This window comes from Amblyomma americanum, chromosome 8 (assembly GCF_052857255.1).
Source record: "Amblyomma americanum isolate KBUSLIRL-KWMA chromosome 8, ASM5285725v1, whole genome shotgun sequence".
NCBI classification, from domain to species: domain Eukaryota; kingdom Metazoa; phylum Arthropoda; class Arachnida; order Ixodida; family Ixodidae; genus Amblyomma; species Amblyomma americanum.
In genome coordinates, this window is record NC_135504.1 from 123,786,868 (window position 1) to 123,804,904 (window position 18,037).

The following is an 18,037-nucleotide window of genomic DNA, read 5'->3' on the forward strand; positions in this document are numbered from 1 at the left end:
CAGTGGCATGCCCCAGGCTGGCGCACTTGGCACACTGGAGCGGCCGGGGACGGCAGGGGCGGACCGCGAGCCTGCGCTTGAATATGGTGATGAACGCCGGGGGTGTCGGCGCCGCAAAACGGAGAGCGAGTGTGCTGCCCGACAGAGACGCCGACACCATCGGTACCGTTGACTCCGCCGCCGCTAGCAGCTCCTCCGCCGTCCTGCGGCCGTCCACACCGAAGACCAGGCCGGAGCATTGATTCCGAGGAGGAGGCTCCTTGGTGCAGACTGGCACGGCGCGGATGACGGCCGTGGCTAGCAGGGCCTGGAGAGCATCGCTGCTCCCCGCGTCCACTGCCACCACATTCCGCCGCATGTTTACCCGCACGGCGAGGACGCCCGGGCGGGATCCGATCTCCTCGGCCAACTGTTCCCTGGTGAAGGCGGTGCCCCGGTTCGCCGGCCGAAACAGCACCGTCCCCACCAGGCTGGACGGGACCTCCACAGCAGCCGCGGTTCGCTCCAGGGCAGCTCTCCGACGCCGGTGCGCCTTGGTAGTTATAATGCGCCACGGGATTAGGCTGGCCCCAGCATCAGCGTCGCCGCTGCCTGCGGGGCATTGCTGCGGCGCGCCGCGGAGTTGGGCGCGCTCGCTGCCAGCAGACGAAGCCCCAGCCGCAGCCTGGTCTCGTGCGGCGGGATTTGGTGAGGTCGCACCCGTTTTTCTTCCGGACGCCGTCGCCCCACCAGCAACAGCAGCAGCATCAGCAGCAGGCTGGAGGTGGGCTCCATGGGGCTCGTGCTGGGAAGGCCCTGCTCCTTCGAGTGTGGAGGGAGAGGGAACAGTGACAGTGGGGGGCCTTCGAGCTTCCCGCTTGGCCACCGCGATGACCCTTTTGGTTTCCAAGTCCCTCTCCTCCTCGGACCCCGTTGAGCGTCGCCGTTTCCGGAGAGCAGACTCGTCCATTGGGGTGCACATGCTCTCCTCGGCTGCAGGTGTCCGCGGTGAGCCCGCAGCAGCAGCATCAGGGGGAGAGGGCATCACAGCCGGTTCCTCAGGAGTAGCAATGGCGGCAGGAAGCGCAGGGGTGGCCAGAAATGGCGGGGAGGGAGCCGCCATGGAGTTCTGCGTCTGGTGAGCGAGCGCCATGGCGTCCCTCAAGGCTAGAACGCGTGGGTCCGCCGGCGACGCGTCCAAGGTCCCGATGACGGACTCAAGGTTCTCCGAGGTGGTGATGAGCGCCGCCGTCAGGCACCTCACCGTGTTCCGCAGATCAGCGATATCGGCCTGCATTCGCCGAATGGTGCTGGACGACCTTCCTCTGGACGGCGTTCGTCTCCGTGATCGTGAGCGTGAGCGGCCTGCCCTGCGTTGCTGATTGTCACCGCCGAACACAGACCTTCGCTCGTTCACGGTGTCTGTGGCCTCCATGGGGAGACCCCGCAACGCCGCGAAGCCTTAGGCCCAGCGTCCGAAGGAGCAGAGAGCTAAAAAACACGTTCGCTCGCTTCGAACGCCCACCGAAGAATCCCACCAAAGAGCAGAAAGTTTAAATTTCGGTTCTTATTAGGCTGTGAATACCCCAGTCATTATTTTTCATTATCTTCTAAGTCCAGTTTGATTAAGATGGAAACAAAAACGCCAGTGGAAAAAGAAGGGGAAAGCCCCAGAAGAACTTTGACGCACTAATCGTGTAAGCTTCTCTTGCCCGAAGTACTGTCGAAAACAAAATATTTGCCTTAAATTAAGCCGTAAATGATGAAGGTTCTGTGAGCTGCAGTAATTAAGTGCCAGTATATGGGACATTGATTATTACCCAGACACAGGCGACATCTTTTGTACGGCTGAATCATTTATTTTGTCTGCGTCCATTCGAAACTCTTTCTCGAGTCCTTATGTTAGTGTTGACTTTGACAGATGATCGCTTCCCTTCCGCACGTATTGTTCAAATTTGCCCCTGAAAAGAAATGCAACATACCACACCTGTCAGATACCAGAGAGGTGTACGATGGGGCTTATTTCCCCTTGTTTCCTGACACAAGAATATAAGGTGTTAAAATAACCGTACGTTTCCTGGCATCCTTGTCTTGTTTGTACATCAAATAAGTAAACTTTGCAAATTACTTTATGTAATGAGTGTCGAACCTACTTATAGCCGCCCAAAATACTTGTATTACTTCCGCTATAATGCGTTGTTTCGCACTTCATTCAGCAGTGGTCAGAGCTTATTATGTGATTCTTGCTATTTTCACCATTCACGAATTCGCGAACATGGCATCAATTGCTCTTTCTTTTACTAGACTAAAGCAGTTTTGGCACTATAATTTCCCGCATTGCAAATAACAAGCCCATGTACAGTGATAGTGGCGAATGTTAAATTAAATTTTCTGTATACAACTATTAAGACCGTTTTCTCACTTCCAAAGGCATGAAGTCCACTTCCAGTTTTTGTATAGAGAGTACGAAAGGAGCGTACACAGGTAAGCTTCTTTCGAGTGATGTTACTTAGAATACGTAGGAATGTTTAGACGATTAGTCGTTTCATGAAATACTTCGCTATATAACAGGTACAACATGTGCTATTCTCACCAGATAAATGGAAATAATTGCCGTTATATATGCATTGTTAATACTGTGGCTGCTATATCGTCTCTTTATTGTTGCTAGCCGTATAGAAAGGCTAGATGACTAAAGCCATGCTTGACGCTTTCTTGTGGTGTATTATTAGAATGTCAATACTTCCATGGTGCTAAAGAATGAAATGCTTAGAAAACCGTAAAAATACGCAGGGCCGCTGTGGAATATTCTTTTGTATTGAACTCTTTAAAATGTGCATTATCAGTAGGCTTCGTAAGGAGATATTGACCCAGCTCTTTGCATTTTATGTGGTGCGTATTGAAACGCAATGCAAATATGAAGGCTAGATGAAGAACGATTCATGATATAATAAAATATATAGAAAAACATCTATTTTTCAGCTCAGGGGAAGGAAGAAAGACAACAATTCTTTACAGCAATATAATTTAAATGTTGAAAACATTTATAGTTGTAAACTGTTCGACATCGGCTGACTTAATTTGCATGCTGCGGAGAGATGTCGCTCGATGATGCTCGTAAACGAAACCGGTCGTCCCTCGACGTTGCTTGAGCGTAGCGCACAGAGAAGGCCTCGTTCTCAAGTTCAGGATCACACAGGACCCTGCAAAGTGACTTCGGGAGAGTTGCCATTTTTGTGCTTGTTCCCAGCAAGCGTTAGAACTACGCCGAAACGCAACCGCTCAGTCAGCAAGCACGAGACAACCCTCACTAAGCTCTGCCAGGCTCTTTCCCCTCTTATACTACTGCCTAGTTCCTTACAGTAGTCAGGCAGCACTCAGAACGCGTCCACAAATTGGAAAATTGCACTAGAAAGCACATAATCACTTAGAAACACTAAACAAAAGCAATATGTTAAAAATCCTGCCTCAGGAAGAAAACATCAGTAACAAACAACTTTGAGGCGGATTCCTACGTTAGGGGCCTCGACTTAAGCCATCGGCGTTACCGTTGAGACTCCCCTTTTTGTAACGCACCTCAAAGGAATATTGTTGCAAAGCGAGGCTCCAGCGCAGGAGGCGGCCATTTTTGGGAGAGATGGTCTGCAGCCATTGGAGAGGGCAGTGATCCGTCTCAATGATAAACCTCGAGCCGGCTAGGTAGCATGACAATTTCTGAACGGCCCACACGAGACACGCACATTCTTTCTCGGTGGCGCTGTACGCCTGCTCACGACAGGTCAGCTTACGACTAGCATACAGGACGGGGTGTTCCACTTCTCCATTTTCCCGTTGGCACAGTACAACGCCCATGCCTCGCTCACTAGCATCGCACTGAACAACGAGCCCTTTTGTGTAGTCTGGCGATCGTAGCACAGGCTGGCTTGTTAGGGCGCTCTTTAGGGCGCTAAAAGCTCTTTCCTTTGTCTCGCCCCAGACGACTGTTTGGGGCTCTGTTTTTCTTAGAGCATCAGTCAGGGGAGCCGCGATATCGGAGTACCTGGGGATGTACCTCTGATAGTAGCCGGCGACACCTAAGAACGACCGAATATCGGTCTTCGTACGCGGTTGCGGGAAGTCTCGCACAGCGGCCACCTTTATTTCAGAGGGCCGGCGACGACCCTGTCCAATCACGTGACCGAGGTAGACAACCTCGGCCTGTGCTAATTGGCACTTGGGAGCCTTGACTGTCAAGCCCGCTTCGCGCAGCCGGGTTAGCACTGCCCGCAAGTGTGCCATATGCTCAGACCAGGATGCGGAGAATATCGCTACGTCGTCTAAATACGGTAAAGCGAATTCTTCCTGTCCCCGCAACACTTTGTCCATGAGGCTTGAAAAGCAGTATGGCGCGTTCTTCAAACCAAAACTCAAAACTTTAGGACGGAATGTTCCCATTGGTGAAATGAACGCCGCATACCTACTAGCCTCTACTGTAAGTGGAACCTGCCAATAACCCCTGACAAGATCTAGGGTGGAAATAAACTGAGCGCTACTAACTTTCTCAAGGCGCTCCTCGATGTCAGGGATCGGATAAATTTGATCCTTAGTGATGGAATTAAGCCTGCGGTAGTCGACGCAAGGACGAGGTTCCTTGCCCGGTACCTCCACTAAAATCAAAGGGGAGGTATAATCACTCTCACCCGCCTCAATAACACCGAGCTGTAGCATTTTCTTTACCTCAGCCTCCATAATATCGCGCTGGCGGGGTGACACCCGGTACGCCTTGGATCGTACTGGCTCTGGGGAGGTAAGTTCTATATCATGAGTAAGGACAGAAGTCCTACCAGGCCTCTCCGAGAACTGACCTTGAAACTCTTGTAAGAGTTGGTGTAGTTCGGTTTTCTGCTCAGCCGACAGCGGTGCTTTAATTATTAAGTCACTAATGACCTGATCAGTGTCTTCCCTGTTCGTCACTGAGCCTAGTCCCGGGAGCTCGACCGGAAGCTCTTCGGGAACGTTCACCATCATACACACCACTGCTTCCCGTTGTTTATAGGGTTTGAGCAGATTACAGTGGTAAACTTGCTGTGCTTTCCGTTTTCCTGGCAGACTCACCACGTAGTTAACGTCCGACAGTTTTTAAACAATCCGTGCTGGACCCTCACACTGCACGTCGAGTTTGTTTTTTAGCGATGTGCGCAATATCATCACCTCATCGCCCACCTCAAAACGACGGGCCCTGGCTGTCCGATCATAATAAACCTTGGCCCTCTGCTGGGCCTTTGCCATTGCTTCACCTGACAACTCCTGTGCCCTTCTTAAGCGTTCGAGGAGACTAAGCACGTACTCGACCACGACTGGGTCGTCGCCCCTGCCTTCCCACGAGTCTCGAAGCATGCGAAGCGGAGACCGCAGCGAGCGACCGTACACCAGCTCAGCTGGCGAAAACCCCGTAGCCGCATGCGACGCGGTCCTTAATGCAAACATCACCCCAGGCAGACACAGCTCCCAATCACTTTGTTGCTCAAAACACAATGCTCTCAACACGCGCTTCATGACGGAGTGGAGCTTCTCAACGGAATTCGACTGTGGGTGGTACACTGAGCTGTGTAACAGCTTTACCCCACACCTCTCGAGAAAGGCTGTCGTCAAAGCGCTGGTAAACAATGTGCCCTGATCTGACTGGATTTCCGCAGGAAAACCAACTCGCGCAAATATGGACAGTAGTGCATTGACTATCTCAACTGAGCTGAGTTCTTTAAGCGGCACTGCTTCAGGGAACTTTGTCGCTGGGCAGATCACAGTCAAAATGTGTCTGTACCCCGTGGCTGTTACCGGCAGAGGTCCCACTGTATCAATAACGAGCCGTCTAAAAGGCTCCGTAATGATAGGTACTAACTTCAACGGCGCCCTCGATTTGTCCCCTGGTTTGCCAACCCGCTGACAGGTGTCACATGTCCTCACACAGTGTTCTGCGTCACGAAAACACCCTGGCCAATAGTACTCTTGCAAGAGACGGTCCTTAGTCTTCTTAACTCCTAGGTGTCCGGACCACGAACCGCCATGCGACAAGCGCAACAGATCCTGACGGTAACACTGAGGCACGATCAGCTGATCGAACTCGACTCCCCTGCGGTCTAGATACTTCCGGTACAAGACCCCACCTCTTTCCACAAAACGAACATTTTTCTTGGCGATACCTTCCTTGACATTGCAGCGCATGTTTTCTAGGCTGCCATCCTTTTTTTGCTCGGCTATCAAAGCCGACCGGCTGACTTTTAGCAACTTAAGTCCATCGGACGTAGGCGCGATGAGCAAATCTGCAGATAGCTCTTCTAACTTTCCCGTGTCGGGCGTTTCCTCTCCAGTACCTGGTGCCTTCAGCGCTACAGGCTCAATTTTATTCAGTTCGAACGTGCTCTGAATATCAGCTTGCTGCGCCTCCGACCCTTTGTCATTGTTCGACAACGTCGGCCCCGCAACTACCGCCTTTGCAGCGAGCTCCCGAACTCTCGATCTGGTTAAGGCCTGAACGCTAGCCTCACCAAACAAAAGCCCCTTCTCGCGCAGGAGGTGATCGGACCTGTTCGAAAATAGGTACGGGTACTGGGGGGGCAGCATAGATGACACTGCGGCCTCCGTCTCAATTGCTCCGAAAGGTCCTTCAATAAGCACTTTTGCTACGGGCAGACACACGCTATGAGCTTCCACGGCTTGCTTGATCCATGCGCACTCGCCCGTGAACATATCGGGTTCTACGTAAGAGGGGGGAACTACATCCATTGTAGCTGCGGAATCACGAAGCACTCGGCACTCTTTCCCGTTCACGAGGAAGTCTCGCATGTAAGGCTCGAGAAGCTTCATGTTCTCGTCAGTGCTGCATAATGACAAAAACACGACTTTTGTTTTTGTTTCTGGACACTGCGCCGAAAAGTGACCCGGCTTCTGGCACGTATAACACACGCGCGCTTGCCTCCTCTCGAACCGCTTTCTGCGTTCGGCTTTGGCTGCCGCCGTCTCCTTACGTTCGGTCGGACTGCTTTCACTCGCATCCGCACTACGTGTGTCCCCCCTTGCTCTCATGGGTGTGAACTTCGGCCTCTCAGACTTGGAGCCAAATTCACCCTTTTGACCGTCCTTTGCTCCGCGAGCCCGACGCGTCACAAACTCCTCGGCTAGCTCGGCGGCTTTAGCCACTGTACTAACGTCTGGCCTATCCAAGACGCAGTACCGCACGTTCTCAGGTAACCGACTATAAAACTGTTCCAGCCCGAAACACTGCAGAATTTTCTCGTGGTCACCAAATGCTTTCTCTTCTTTGAGCCACTCCTGCATGTTTGACATAAGCCTGTAGGCAAACTCTGTATATGACTCACTTCTGCCTTTTTCATTTTCCCGAAACTTCCGACGGAACGCCTCCGCTGACAGCCTGTACATTTTTAGCAGACTCGATTTCACTTGGTCGAAATCCTCTGCCTCCTCTCTCTTCAAGCGAGCGACTACGTCGGCCGCCTCGCCGGGTAACAAAGTGAGCAAGCGCTGTGGCCACGTTTCCCGAGAGAACCCCTGCTTCTCGCACGTTCGCTCAAAGTTAACCAGGAACAAACCAATGTCCTCTCCAAGCTTAAACGGCCGCATCAGGTCAGTCATTTTGAACGATACTCGTTCTCCTGCACCGTGTGCCTGACTTCCATTACGAGCGCGTTCCATCTCTACCTCGAGACGCTTCATTTCCAAAGCGCGCTCTTCTTTCTCTTTTTGCTCTTTACGTTCGCGCTCGTCTTTCTCTTTTTGCTCTTTACGTTCGCGCTCCTCTTTTTGCTCTTTACGTTCGCGCTCGTCTTTCTCTTTTTGCTCTTTACGTTCGCGCTCCTCTTTTTGCTCCCTCTCCTCAATGGTCTCAAGGCATTCCGACAGCTCGTCATCCTCAGCCTCCAACTCAAGAATAGCACTTAGCAGTTCTGGTTTTCTGAGTTTGTCTGAGACATCCAGACCCAACTCTCTTGCATGCTCCAGCAATTTCGGTTTGCGCAACGACTTCAAATCCATGGCTGCTCCGAATGCTGCTTTCTCTACTGCCTACTGTTGTCTTGCCGCAAACTAACCCGGCAGCAACGACAACCACAATTACCAGCTCTGTTTCTGACACTAACAAAAGCCTGGCAAAACTCAGAAGAAGAAAGTCCCGCACTCACCAAACCTCGCAGCCAAGAATTCAGCGCAGTCGTTCCGCTGCAGGCAACCAGTCATCACACAGGGCTCGTTGCACTGCTCCCGGATGGTCGTTGAGCTGCTCAGCATACAGTTGACCGCATATCTTCGCTGCTGGCCTCCGTTGTCGCGATCCCACCGCTGGCAACCAGTTGTTGCAAAAGGGTTGCAAGCCCCAAGGGTAGCGTTGGCCTGGCGGCCTGGGGCAAAGCTGGAAACATCCGAAGGTCCCGGCAAAGGATGAGTCGACTGGCAACAGAACAACTTGTTTATTCTGGCGTCGCAAAAGAGCAGCCGGTCAGGGCGACCACGCTACTCGAAGGAACAAATCGAAGTCTCTTCTTGGCGTCCGGCGCAGCTGTCTTTTTATACCCTCGGAGTCGAGGGCAAGAAGGAACGGCTTGGGATGAGTCGCACAAGACGGCGACGCACGGACATGTACAGACGTGACGGGCGCGTCCGCCGGGCCGGCGCCGGTCAGACCTCCTCGCCTCCCAGTTGGGGAGCTCCTCTCCCCGGCTGCCGCGCTTTGACAAGCGTGGGCACCAACATGCACACACACACACACGCACACACGACGACACGTGGCATTGAAACCTGCCTGGACGCGTTTGGCGGGAGGCGTTGCGGCAGCGATGAACGGGCCCAAAATGACCGCCACTTTGAACGAAGCCCCGGCGTCCGTTGCATCCGCGCCGGCTATACCGCGCGTTGTAGGCGAAACGTAACACCCTATTTGGAAATAAATTCCGCGTTTTCCGTAGGAATACTTCGATACATTTTTAACGCTTTGCATTGTGTGCACGCACGAAAAGAATAAAACACTTCGGGGAACTTACAATAATCGTCTGAATGGCAAAGTTCGAAGTAAACGAAGGTATATCGTAGTTGTCGCAACCAGGATCTCCCACCAACAACTCCATCTTCCCGTAGCCGGTAGTGAGGAAGAAAACATTTTGTTTCCTATAGACTCGGATATAGTCCCAGACATCAGAGTTTGGCGCGGGAATGAAGCCGTAGACGCCCGGTGCCACTACACCTATCCTGCGCGATCAAGAAGATAGAAGTGTAAAGCACACGGAGAAGAGCGAAAAAAACACTAGCAAAGTAAAAAACAATGGCAGACGCTTAACTTGGTTAAGCCCGGCAGATGCGAAGCATATTAGTGGTTAATCTTGGTTTCTCTTGACTGTTCTCGGTTAAACCTGGTCTCTCTTGGCTAATCTCGGAAACACACACAGAGCCAGTACATCACTGTAAATCATAATTTATTTTTTGCAAGCCAATAAACACACTCTTATGGTCTGTGAAGCTGTGACACGCTCCTTAGCCAGACGTTCTTCCCGCTCTTCAGGGCTCTCCGTGGCACGCCGCAGCTCTCGCTTCTCATTCCACCGTGCAGCCGCGCCTCCAGGAGCCATCGCACCGAGTGTCTAGGCAAGCGCAGCCTCCCTTATATACCGTCGCTGTAGCGTCACGTGGTACCACGTGGTCACCCGGCGCGCAACCGTCGCGACGGCGCAAGATGCGGCTCTGCCTCTCCTCGGTAGTGACGTCATGGGGTCACGTGGTCGCCCGGCGCGCAACCGTCGCGACGGCGCAAGATGCGGCTCTGCCTCTCCTCGGTCGTGACGTCATGGTGTCACGTGGTCGCCCGGCGCGCAACCGTCGCGACGGCGCAAGATGCGGCCTGCCTCTCCTCGGTCGTGACGTCATGGTGTCACCTGGTATAGCTCAAGGTCGGAGCCAGCGTGTAACCTTCGCGAGCGCCGAAGTGAAACGCTGATAATATGCTTCGCATAAAAGAGTTGGGGGCAATTAAGTTCACCTCAAGCCTTCGCCTGTATAGTCGTGCTCTGATGATGACGGTCGCTCGGGGAGCCCCTGGTGCACCCTATCGCAGACATCGAAATGCTTGCTGCCGTCACATACTGGTTTATTTGACATCATCGTCCGAATTAAGAGGTGAAGCTAACTAGTGATCCTAATTATTCAAGTGTTCCTGTAATGCAATTCGCTTACGGTGTGGTGTGAGACACTCGTACAATGCCATCATTTATCCCACCGAAGTAACCTTCTTGAGCAATGCAGAGGTAGCTTGCCTGACTCCCGGCCGAAATCAAAGCGGTTAGATTCCACAACACCTATTTAGAAAAGCGAAATTGCTTTTATATGCCACTGCAATTTTAATCAATCATGATTTTCCGGTCACAATGACACCTCCGCGGGTTTTTCACCGAACGAGATCTTTAAAGTTATCCCTTTAAAATAGACGTCTGTACTTATTGTGGTCGTTGTCCTTAATTGCGGCAACGCTGCGCTAGATTTGTTGTCCATGACTATGAAAATTTTCTTGATATTCATAACATGGCTTCAATATTTCAGTGTTGACACAGGCCTTGCACTGAACACTTCCATCGCAGCCGGGTCTCATAAATGTCAATGTTGTGTCACCGCAGTGGTGGCCTGATGGCATGAGCATCCGCAGGGTATGCAGGACATGCGAGGCAGGATACCCAGTGGTACCGGCTGCCCACTGGTATTTGAATGAACACAAGCGTTTCCCTTGCTTAGAGCTAGATTTAATTCGTGGTTACTTTATTTTGCGTTTTCCACCACAATTTTCATCTTGGAGTTGATTTGACGCTCATATTCATTTTCACTTTGACTGAGGCCTCAGCTTGCACAGAACCCGGTTAAATGAAGATATATGGGAGAGGCGTTTTCTCTGCAGTAGGCATAGTCGGGCCGATTATCAAAATGATAATGACTTGAGCCTGTCTTGAATCTATGTAGTGCAGGCTTCCCTACCTTTCGATGTTCTTTGAATTTAAATTTTGGAACCTACAAAAAAAATCAGGGGTAGTAGTAGTAGTAGTAGTAGTAGTAGTAGTAGTAGTAGTAGTAGTAGAAAACATTTATTTCAGAAAGATAGGATAGAGAGGCGAAAATACAGATTTTGGGTGGAATCCTTATTTCAGGACCCAATGTCCGCCGCAGTTGCTCTTGCTTGGGATATCAGCTTTCGCTGCGTCGCCAAGTCAGAGCTGAGCAGGGCAGACTCCCACTGTTCGTCGGAGTGATCTTTGTCTAGTTCGGGGGGCTTGGGACCGGAGCAGCCTTTTGTTACATGATATGTTGTTGGAATTCCGCCACACCAGGGGCACATGCTATCATATCTGTCGGGGAAGATGATGTGGTACTTGTGTAGGTTAGGAAAGGTGTTCGTCTGTAGTTGTCGCCATTCCCTCGCCTCTGCCGCCGTTAGCTTACGGTGTGGTGGGGTATAGACTTGTCTTTGAGTTCGGAGGAGGAGGCGCTCGCCGTACGTAGAGGGGAGAGGGGTGAGGTCGGGGAGGTTAGTCGCTCGGTTAGTATATCCTCGAGCTAGACTGTCCGCGGCCTCGTTTCCCCCGAGCCCTCAGATGCTTGAAAGCCGCGGGAAAATCTGAGTGACCCCTCACAGAAGACTGAATGGACGCAAAATGGACAGCAGAAACTGAACAGCTTATAGTATACCGAACCTGGTTCATATGTATGAAGCCTTAACCTACTGCCAAACTTGGCAGTTTGTGTACGGGAAGTGATCGGGATGATGAACCTGGGTCTCACAAGCACTACCAGTAATTTCTGGTCACGGCATCAACAGCTTCGAATATGCTATTGCATTACCAGAACAGTACGGATTAGGTGTGCCTGAGTTTTTTTTTTGGCTAATGTAGAGATGTGTTAAGAATTCTTCGGCTACATTCGGCTACGTGAACCATTTTACCCGCTCGCTGTGTATACCCTTCTCGTCCTTGTTTACATGTGCGCAGTGCCCTCTGTTATCCATATTGGTAATTATGTCTTCTCTCTGAGGACGTACTATACACGTGATCCATATTGGTAATTCTGTCGTCTCTCCGAGGACGTATTATACATGCGATTTTCTGTTGTATTTTTTTTACCTCCTTTAGGTTACTTCTTTCGAGGCCATCTCAATGTGGTCCATATTTTGTTTTCTTATGTCGTTTACCTTATGCTAAAAAACAATATTTCACAGTTCTGCAAAAATGTGAGGTTAGGCGTTCTCATGCAATGGTGTTTCTTAATGAGGTCTTTTGTCTCTTGAGAGAGCCTGCCAATATCTTGTGTGGATTCACGGCCCTCCTCTATTGCGTAATTAATTAATAATTGGTTTTTGGTGGAAAGGAAATGGCGCAGTATATGTCTCATATATCGTTGGACACCTGAACCGCGCCGTAAGGGAAGGGATAAAGGAGGGAGTGAAAGAAGAGAGGAACAAATAGGTCCGTAGTGGAGGGCTCCGGAATAATTTCGACCACCTGGGGATCTTTAACGTGCACTGACATCGCACAGCACACGGGGGCCTTAGCGTTTTTCCTCCATAAAAACGCAGCCGCCGCGGTCCAGAATGCTATTTGTGAGATTGTCATTCATCTCTATAACGCTAATGTCCCTATCCTCCGTTGACGTGGAATACGTAATTCGAGTTATACTACGGTCAATACATGTCAGAGTGTCGTGCGTCCCTGCAGTTCTGTGGGGAGGTGTCTGACACCTTCCACATGGTTTGGGCGTGTCAATCTAACCCATCTATCCCCCCCAACCCCAACCCCACCAGAGAGGACTGGGAGGCGGCCCTGCTCGGCTGTCAAGACCTGAAGAGCCAAAAGGCCTTGGTTCAACGGACGCGGGCGGCGTTGCTTGCCAATGGGGCCCCGGAATAGGGGCTCCACCTAGTACTGTGAGGGGAAAGGGCCAATAGGGTCCTACCCCAATCACCTTTCTGTAAAAAAATTTATTGCTTATAAATGTTTTTCACCACCACCACCCCTGAACTCTCCACTATGACATGGTGAGCACGCAGTAATAAGTCATACGTTTTAGTACCGCTCTCTGCTCTCTTGTTTTGAGAAACATGGCATTTATGGCCCTCCCCTGGTATTCTGATAAAGTCTGCCGTTGTTTCCCTTTGCTTGGTTGTCTGCCTGATTCTTGCCCACCTTGGTATTGAAGTCGCCCACCAGGACAGTGTACTAGGTTTTGCTGTACACATTGCCGATTCCATGTATTCATAAAACCTTTCGACTATCAAGGCTTCATGACTGGATGCAGGCGCTTAGGTCCGTACAGCCTTCCACCTCTTATTAGGCAATTTAACTTATTAGGCATCTCTTATTAACATTTACTGAAATATATTCTTCCCTTTTGTCAGCGACGTAGAATCCCTCTAATGCTGCTCATATATTTAATGATCAAGAATTCCGCACCTATCTCTCGCCGGCCCGCTAAACCACGATAGCATACTGAGTGATCATCGTTAAACAAGTGCCTAATCTTCCTCTATTCCCCTAACCTCACTAAGTCCTACAAAATATCATTTACTACCTTCTAGTCCGCGAACAGCGCTGCTAGGCTGTCTTCCCAATATAGTGTTTAAGCGTTAAACGTTGCCAGGCTATTTTCAATGAAAGCCTGTCCGGAGCCGGAGGTTCCTAGCACTTTCCGTTACGTCGCAGTTGCGACTACTGCTTTAGGCAATTAATGTGCAGCAGCTGGGGACTGAGGGCAAGAGGTTAATTGCTGCACTCATATAGAACCGGTGGGCGAATACTACACCCTAGTGACCAAATAATGCTCTGCTGAGAGGGTGCATTGCCGGCCTAGGTCGCCGAGATCAGGCCGCACCGCATACCTTGTTATTCAGTTCCATCGGCACTCCGATTCATACTTCTTATCCGGTGGAGATTTGTGGGCCACTATGAGTTTAACCAGGGCAAGGCGGATGCCGTAACTCTGAGTCATCGCTGCGCCCCGGTTAAGTGGTTGCCGTGCTGCAAAGAAATATACTTACATTGCACTCGAGGTGAAGGCCGCCCCAGCTGCTCAGATTTTGTGCATTAAAGCTCATTTCGCGGAGGGGTTGCAGGGCGGCTTTTGAAAGCATTGCCATTTTTCACAAGTGTACCCTTTTCTTTTCAACTAAAAACAAAGTAACTTCGGTTGTGAAATTCTTCTGTTCGCTGCTGATTGTACGCTTTGTACGTAGTCCTGCTGAACCGCCGAGCATGGGCTGATGAGCAGCATTTCTAGCGCTTTGCTTTCCATTCTTTGCGCGCAGGCTTCACTGGCAGTTAATGATGACCATCACGAGCTCATAGCTCTTCTTCAGGCAGTGGCGAAGAAAGGCCTCAGGCGTTGTGCAGGTGGTCTCCATTTTCGAAGGCAGGGGTCCATTGTATTTGCGGGGAACATGGGATAAACCGCAGGTGTACGCTATTTTCTGTGCCTCCAGCCATGGAGTTGCTGGGAAGACGAGGTTGCTTAATTGGCATGGCTAGCGTTGGGTCGAGAACGTGGATTCAGCCCCTGAATTTGATGAGCTGCGAAGCTCTCCTATGCGCGCAGATGATGTTTTAATAGTGCGTTTTTCACTGCTTTTATAAATACAACACAAGTATTAAGCTGGTATGGAAACTTTCACAGCATGTCTTCGAGGTTTGTCGCGAGAATAGTCGTATTGTTTTGGCTGAATCCACGTTTCGTGCCCAAGAATATCCAAGCCAAATACAAAACCTCATCTTCCCGGCATTCCTGCGCCTCTCCATGGTGGAGGAAGTGCAGCGCCACCTGCTTTGCCTCTAAGATATTACTGAGAAACTCAATAGCTCCAGTAGCATGTTATAAGCTTATTTGTGATTAGTTGGTAGCAATGTCTTTACAAAACATTTTTAGTTTGTAGAATACTTTGACCTCGACTCTTGATGGAGTCACGAAACTGTCATTCGTACACGTCTGCGATCCCAAGGCAGGGCATACTGCCAAACATTTCTGAAACATTTCTAAAATTTCCGCTTAAATCGTTACCAGCTCAAGAATCGTGAGCCGAGAGCGGGGTTCAAAACACCGCCGGCGCTAACACAAGAGCTTTGCCTCCTGATGCCTTAGACCAATAAGCCATTGACACAGCACCCTGCGCTGTGTTCATATCCGTAGCCTTCCGGGATTGACGTTTTATATGCAGTCTTCGACATATTTGTTTCGTTAATTCTGCGCTTCCAAATGCTCGGCGCCTAGATCGCGCCGTCCCGGAGGCGTCTTGAAGCCGTTAGAGTCATAAGGTCGATAATGACTCCTTTACGCCGCCACTGACGAGAGGTAGAAGCCGGCGAATCCTGCGGAACACGTCGTTGAGGTTGACGAACAGCGCGGGAGTGCGACAGTGCGGAAAACAGCGAAAGCAGCCAGTTAGCGCGTGTGCAGAGCCCCGCGAACTGAACGCCCACTGAATGCTGTGGCAAGTAATGCTCCAGAATTGGCGACTGGAGGCAAGCGCGTGGTTTAAAAACGATATCACTTAATGGCGGGGTATATACGGCGCAAAATCAGCCTGGAGAACCACGAGTGCTGCTTGAATCGAAGAACAAAAACCACTAAAACATTGATGATTGCATACAGTCATCCATTAGATGCCCTAGGACGTGGTATGGCTTATCCTCAATACACTTACACCTGCTCTCGACATTGAGATACGCAACAATTAGTGGTTGCTTTTGTGTCAAGCTAGTGCGTTCATAGGCCTTTGATGTCAATAATCCAGACGCTGGCATGATTTACAGAAAAAATTGGGGTGGAGGGGGGGGGGGTGATCTGTTAGACTGAAGGAAGGAAGGAAAGCCTCAGACGTTGCTGGCACATACCCACTACGGGGGAGTGCCCAAGACATAGGCGGTTAATTACTGGATACAGGAAAGTTTTGACGGGAGAAGCAGTGGCAATAGTATGTAGTCTGATAGATTGGAAGAGGGAAGGAAAGGGGTCCAGTTAACTTGGAGATCGAAGACGGGACAATTGTTTAATGTGCATAATAGTACACAATGCCTGTAACGTTGCAATGTCGTACTGACTGAGAGCGGGAAAAAGAAATTAGAATGGGAGTCCCTGCGTTTCTTGAAGAAAATTTTGCACAGCAGAGCGCACACTCCTGTCGCTTCGTCCAAGCAAAGAAGCGCCAATGGAAAGAACAACCGCGGAAGACACAGGCAAGCCCAGTTGATGAAATAGAATTTGCAAAAGACGCTTCCTCAAATGAGAAAAGCGGCGGCAGAACAGCAGGAAGTGATCTATTGTCTCAGGTTCGGCACAAGAAGGGCACAGTGGGGAAGCTGCTAGGCCAGATCTGTGAAGGTAGAAATTTTGAAGGGGAACCCGGCAACGCAAGCGCGTTAAAGAGACCTCTAGTCTGCGTGAGCGCCAGTCTTTGCTACTCCAAGGACGCAGAAGATGCTGATATTCGGGAGATGATGTAAGAGCCGAGGCAGCAAATTCCTGAAATATTGTACAGCTGCGAAACCTCACCGCAGCTGTATATGCACACGATGGCAGGCCAGCAACAATTTGGCCGCTGAGAGAGGCTCTTGCTAAGGAATCTGCAACCTCATTTAAGTGAAAGCCCATGTGACCTGGTACCCAAAGCAACCTTACCGAATTTAGATGGAGCGGAATCAGGAACTTAAAGAGGAGTAATGGCCGAGAGTCAGTGGGTGAGGATAAGGAAGAGCAAATGGACAGAGTCTGTCGTAACCACGACCTGGGAAACGGTAGATTATAATTTTCGTAAGGCTAAGATTACTGCTAATAATTCAGCCAGAAAAATTGCAGTGAAGTCAGGAAGACGGAGAGAAAAAGACCAATCCAGTGAAGCTGAAAAAATTCCCACACCTGCCTTTTCCCGATCCTGCGAGGCATCGGTAGCAATAAGAACATGAGAGGGAAAGGACCTTAGGTGGTCCTGCAATAGACCCTGAAGAATCGGGAAGGGCTGCAGCTTTGCATTCAATGGGAAAATGTCATCGAATACAATCTGGACAGATGAGTTGTTATATATTTGGCGGACATCTGTGAAATGAATATTTATGCGATCAAGGAGGGACTGCACATAACATATCTGCGGGGTATGAAATCGAGACCAGGCAGCACTAAAAAGGCGGAAGGTTGTCTAAGAAATATTATACTGGAAGCGTGAAGAGGTGAGTCGCACAATTTTAAAAATGTTTGAACTGTTAAAAGGCGAAACCTAGCTGATAACGAAGGCATTCGCGCCTCAAGGTGCAGAACAGCATTGGCGACATATTTTGGAAGCCCCAGACAAAGGCGCAACGCCTCACGCTCCAAAAGCACAAGAGGGCGAAGTTTATAGGCAGGGGCTCCTGAGAATAAAACACACCCGAACTCCGAAATTGAGCGGACGTACATTTTATAAATCATCAGAAGCGTATGCCTTCTCATGCCTGACCTAGCACTACAAAGCCTGCGCAGGATGCCAATGGCCCGAACTCCTTTTGCAGAAACTTGCTCAATGTGTGGCCGCCAGGAGAGAGTAGAGTCGTATATTACACCGAGATACTTCACCGTCTGAACTTGAGGTATTATGTTATTTCTATAGACCAGACAGATATTTACTGGAACAGAAACTGGAAATAATAACAATGCGCATTTCTTCACATTAAGGGACAGATGAATTCCTCCTAGCCAGTTGTCAAGAACATTGAGGTAATTTTGTAGGGTTTGATAAAGAGTGTGAATGTCACTTGCTGATGCAAAAAATGCAATATCATCGGCGTACACATAAGTTTTCACATTTTGAATGCATGGAATTGAGCTTAGAAAAATGTTAAAAAGAACAGGTGAGAGAACATGTCCTTGCGGAACACCTCTTGTCTGTGGAAATCTTGAGGAAACACCATTTTGGCTGCAGTAAAATTCCCTATTTTCCAAAAAAAAAACAGAAATCCAGGCTACAAAATAGCTTCGGAAGTTGAGTTCCTGTAATATTAGTAAGAGAGTCCAGTGCTCCACGCTG

At 50.0% G+C, this 18,037-nt stretch overlaps 1 protein-coding gene across 1 annotated transcript; it reads right to left on the reverse strand.

Annotated features, from left to right (window-relative positions):
• Positions 1 to 1,850: 1,850 nt before the first annotated feature.
• Positions 1,851 to 9,590, reverse strand: LOC144102721 (uncharacterized). Its single transcript, XM_077635909.1, has 3 exons — positions 9,463 to 9,590; positions 9,009 to 9,213; positions 1,851 to 1,940 (listed from the first exon to the last, which is right to left on the reverse strand). The coding sequence occupies exons 1-3, from the start codon at positions 9,588 to 9,590 to the stop codon at positions 1,929 to 1,931; spliced, it is 345 nt and encodes a 114-aa protein (XP_077492035.1). The 3' UTR covers positions 1,851 to 1,928.
• Between the last annotated feature and the right edge of the window lie 8,447 nt (positions 9,591 to 18,037).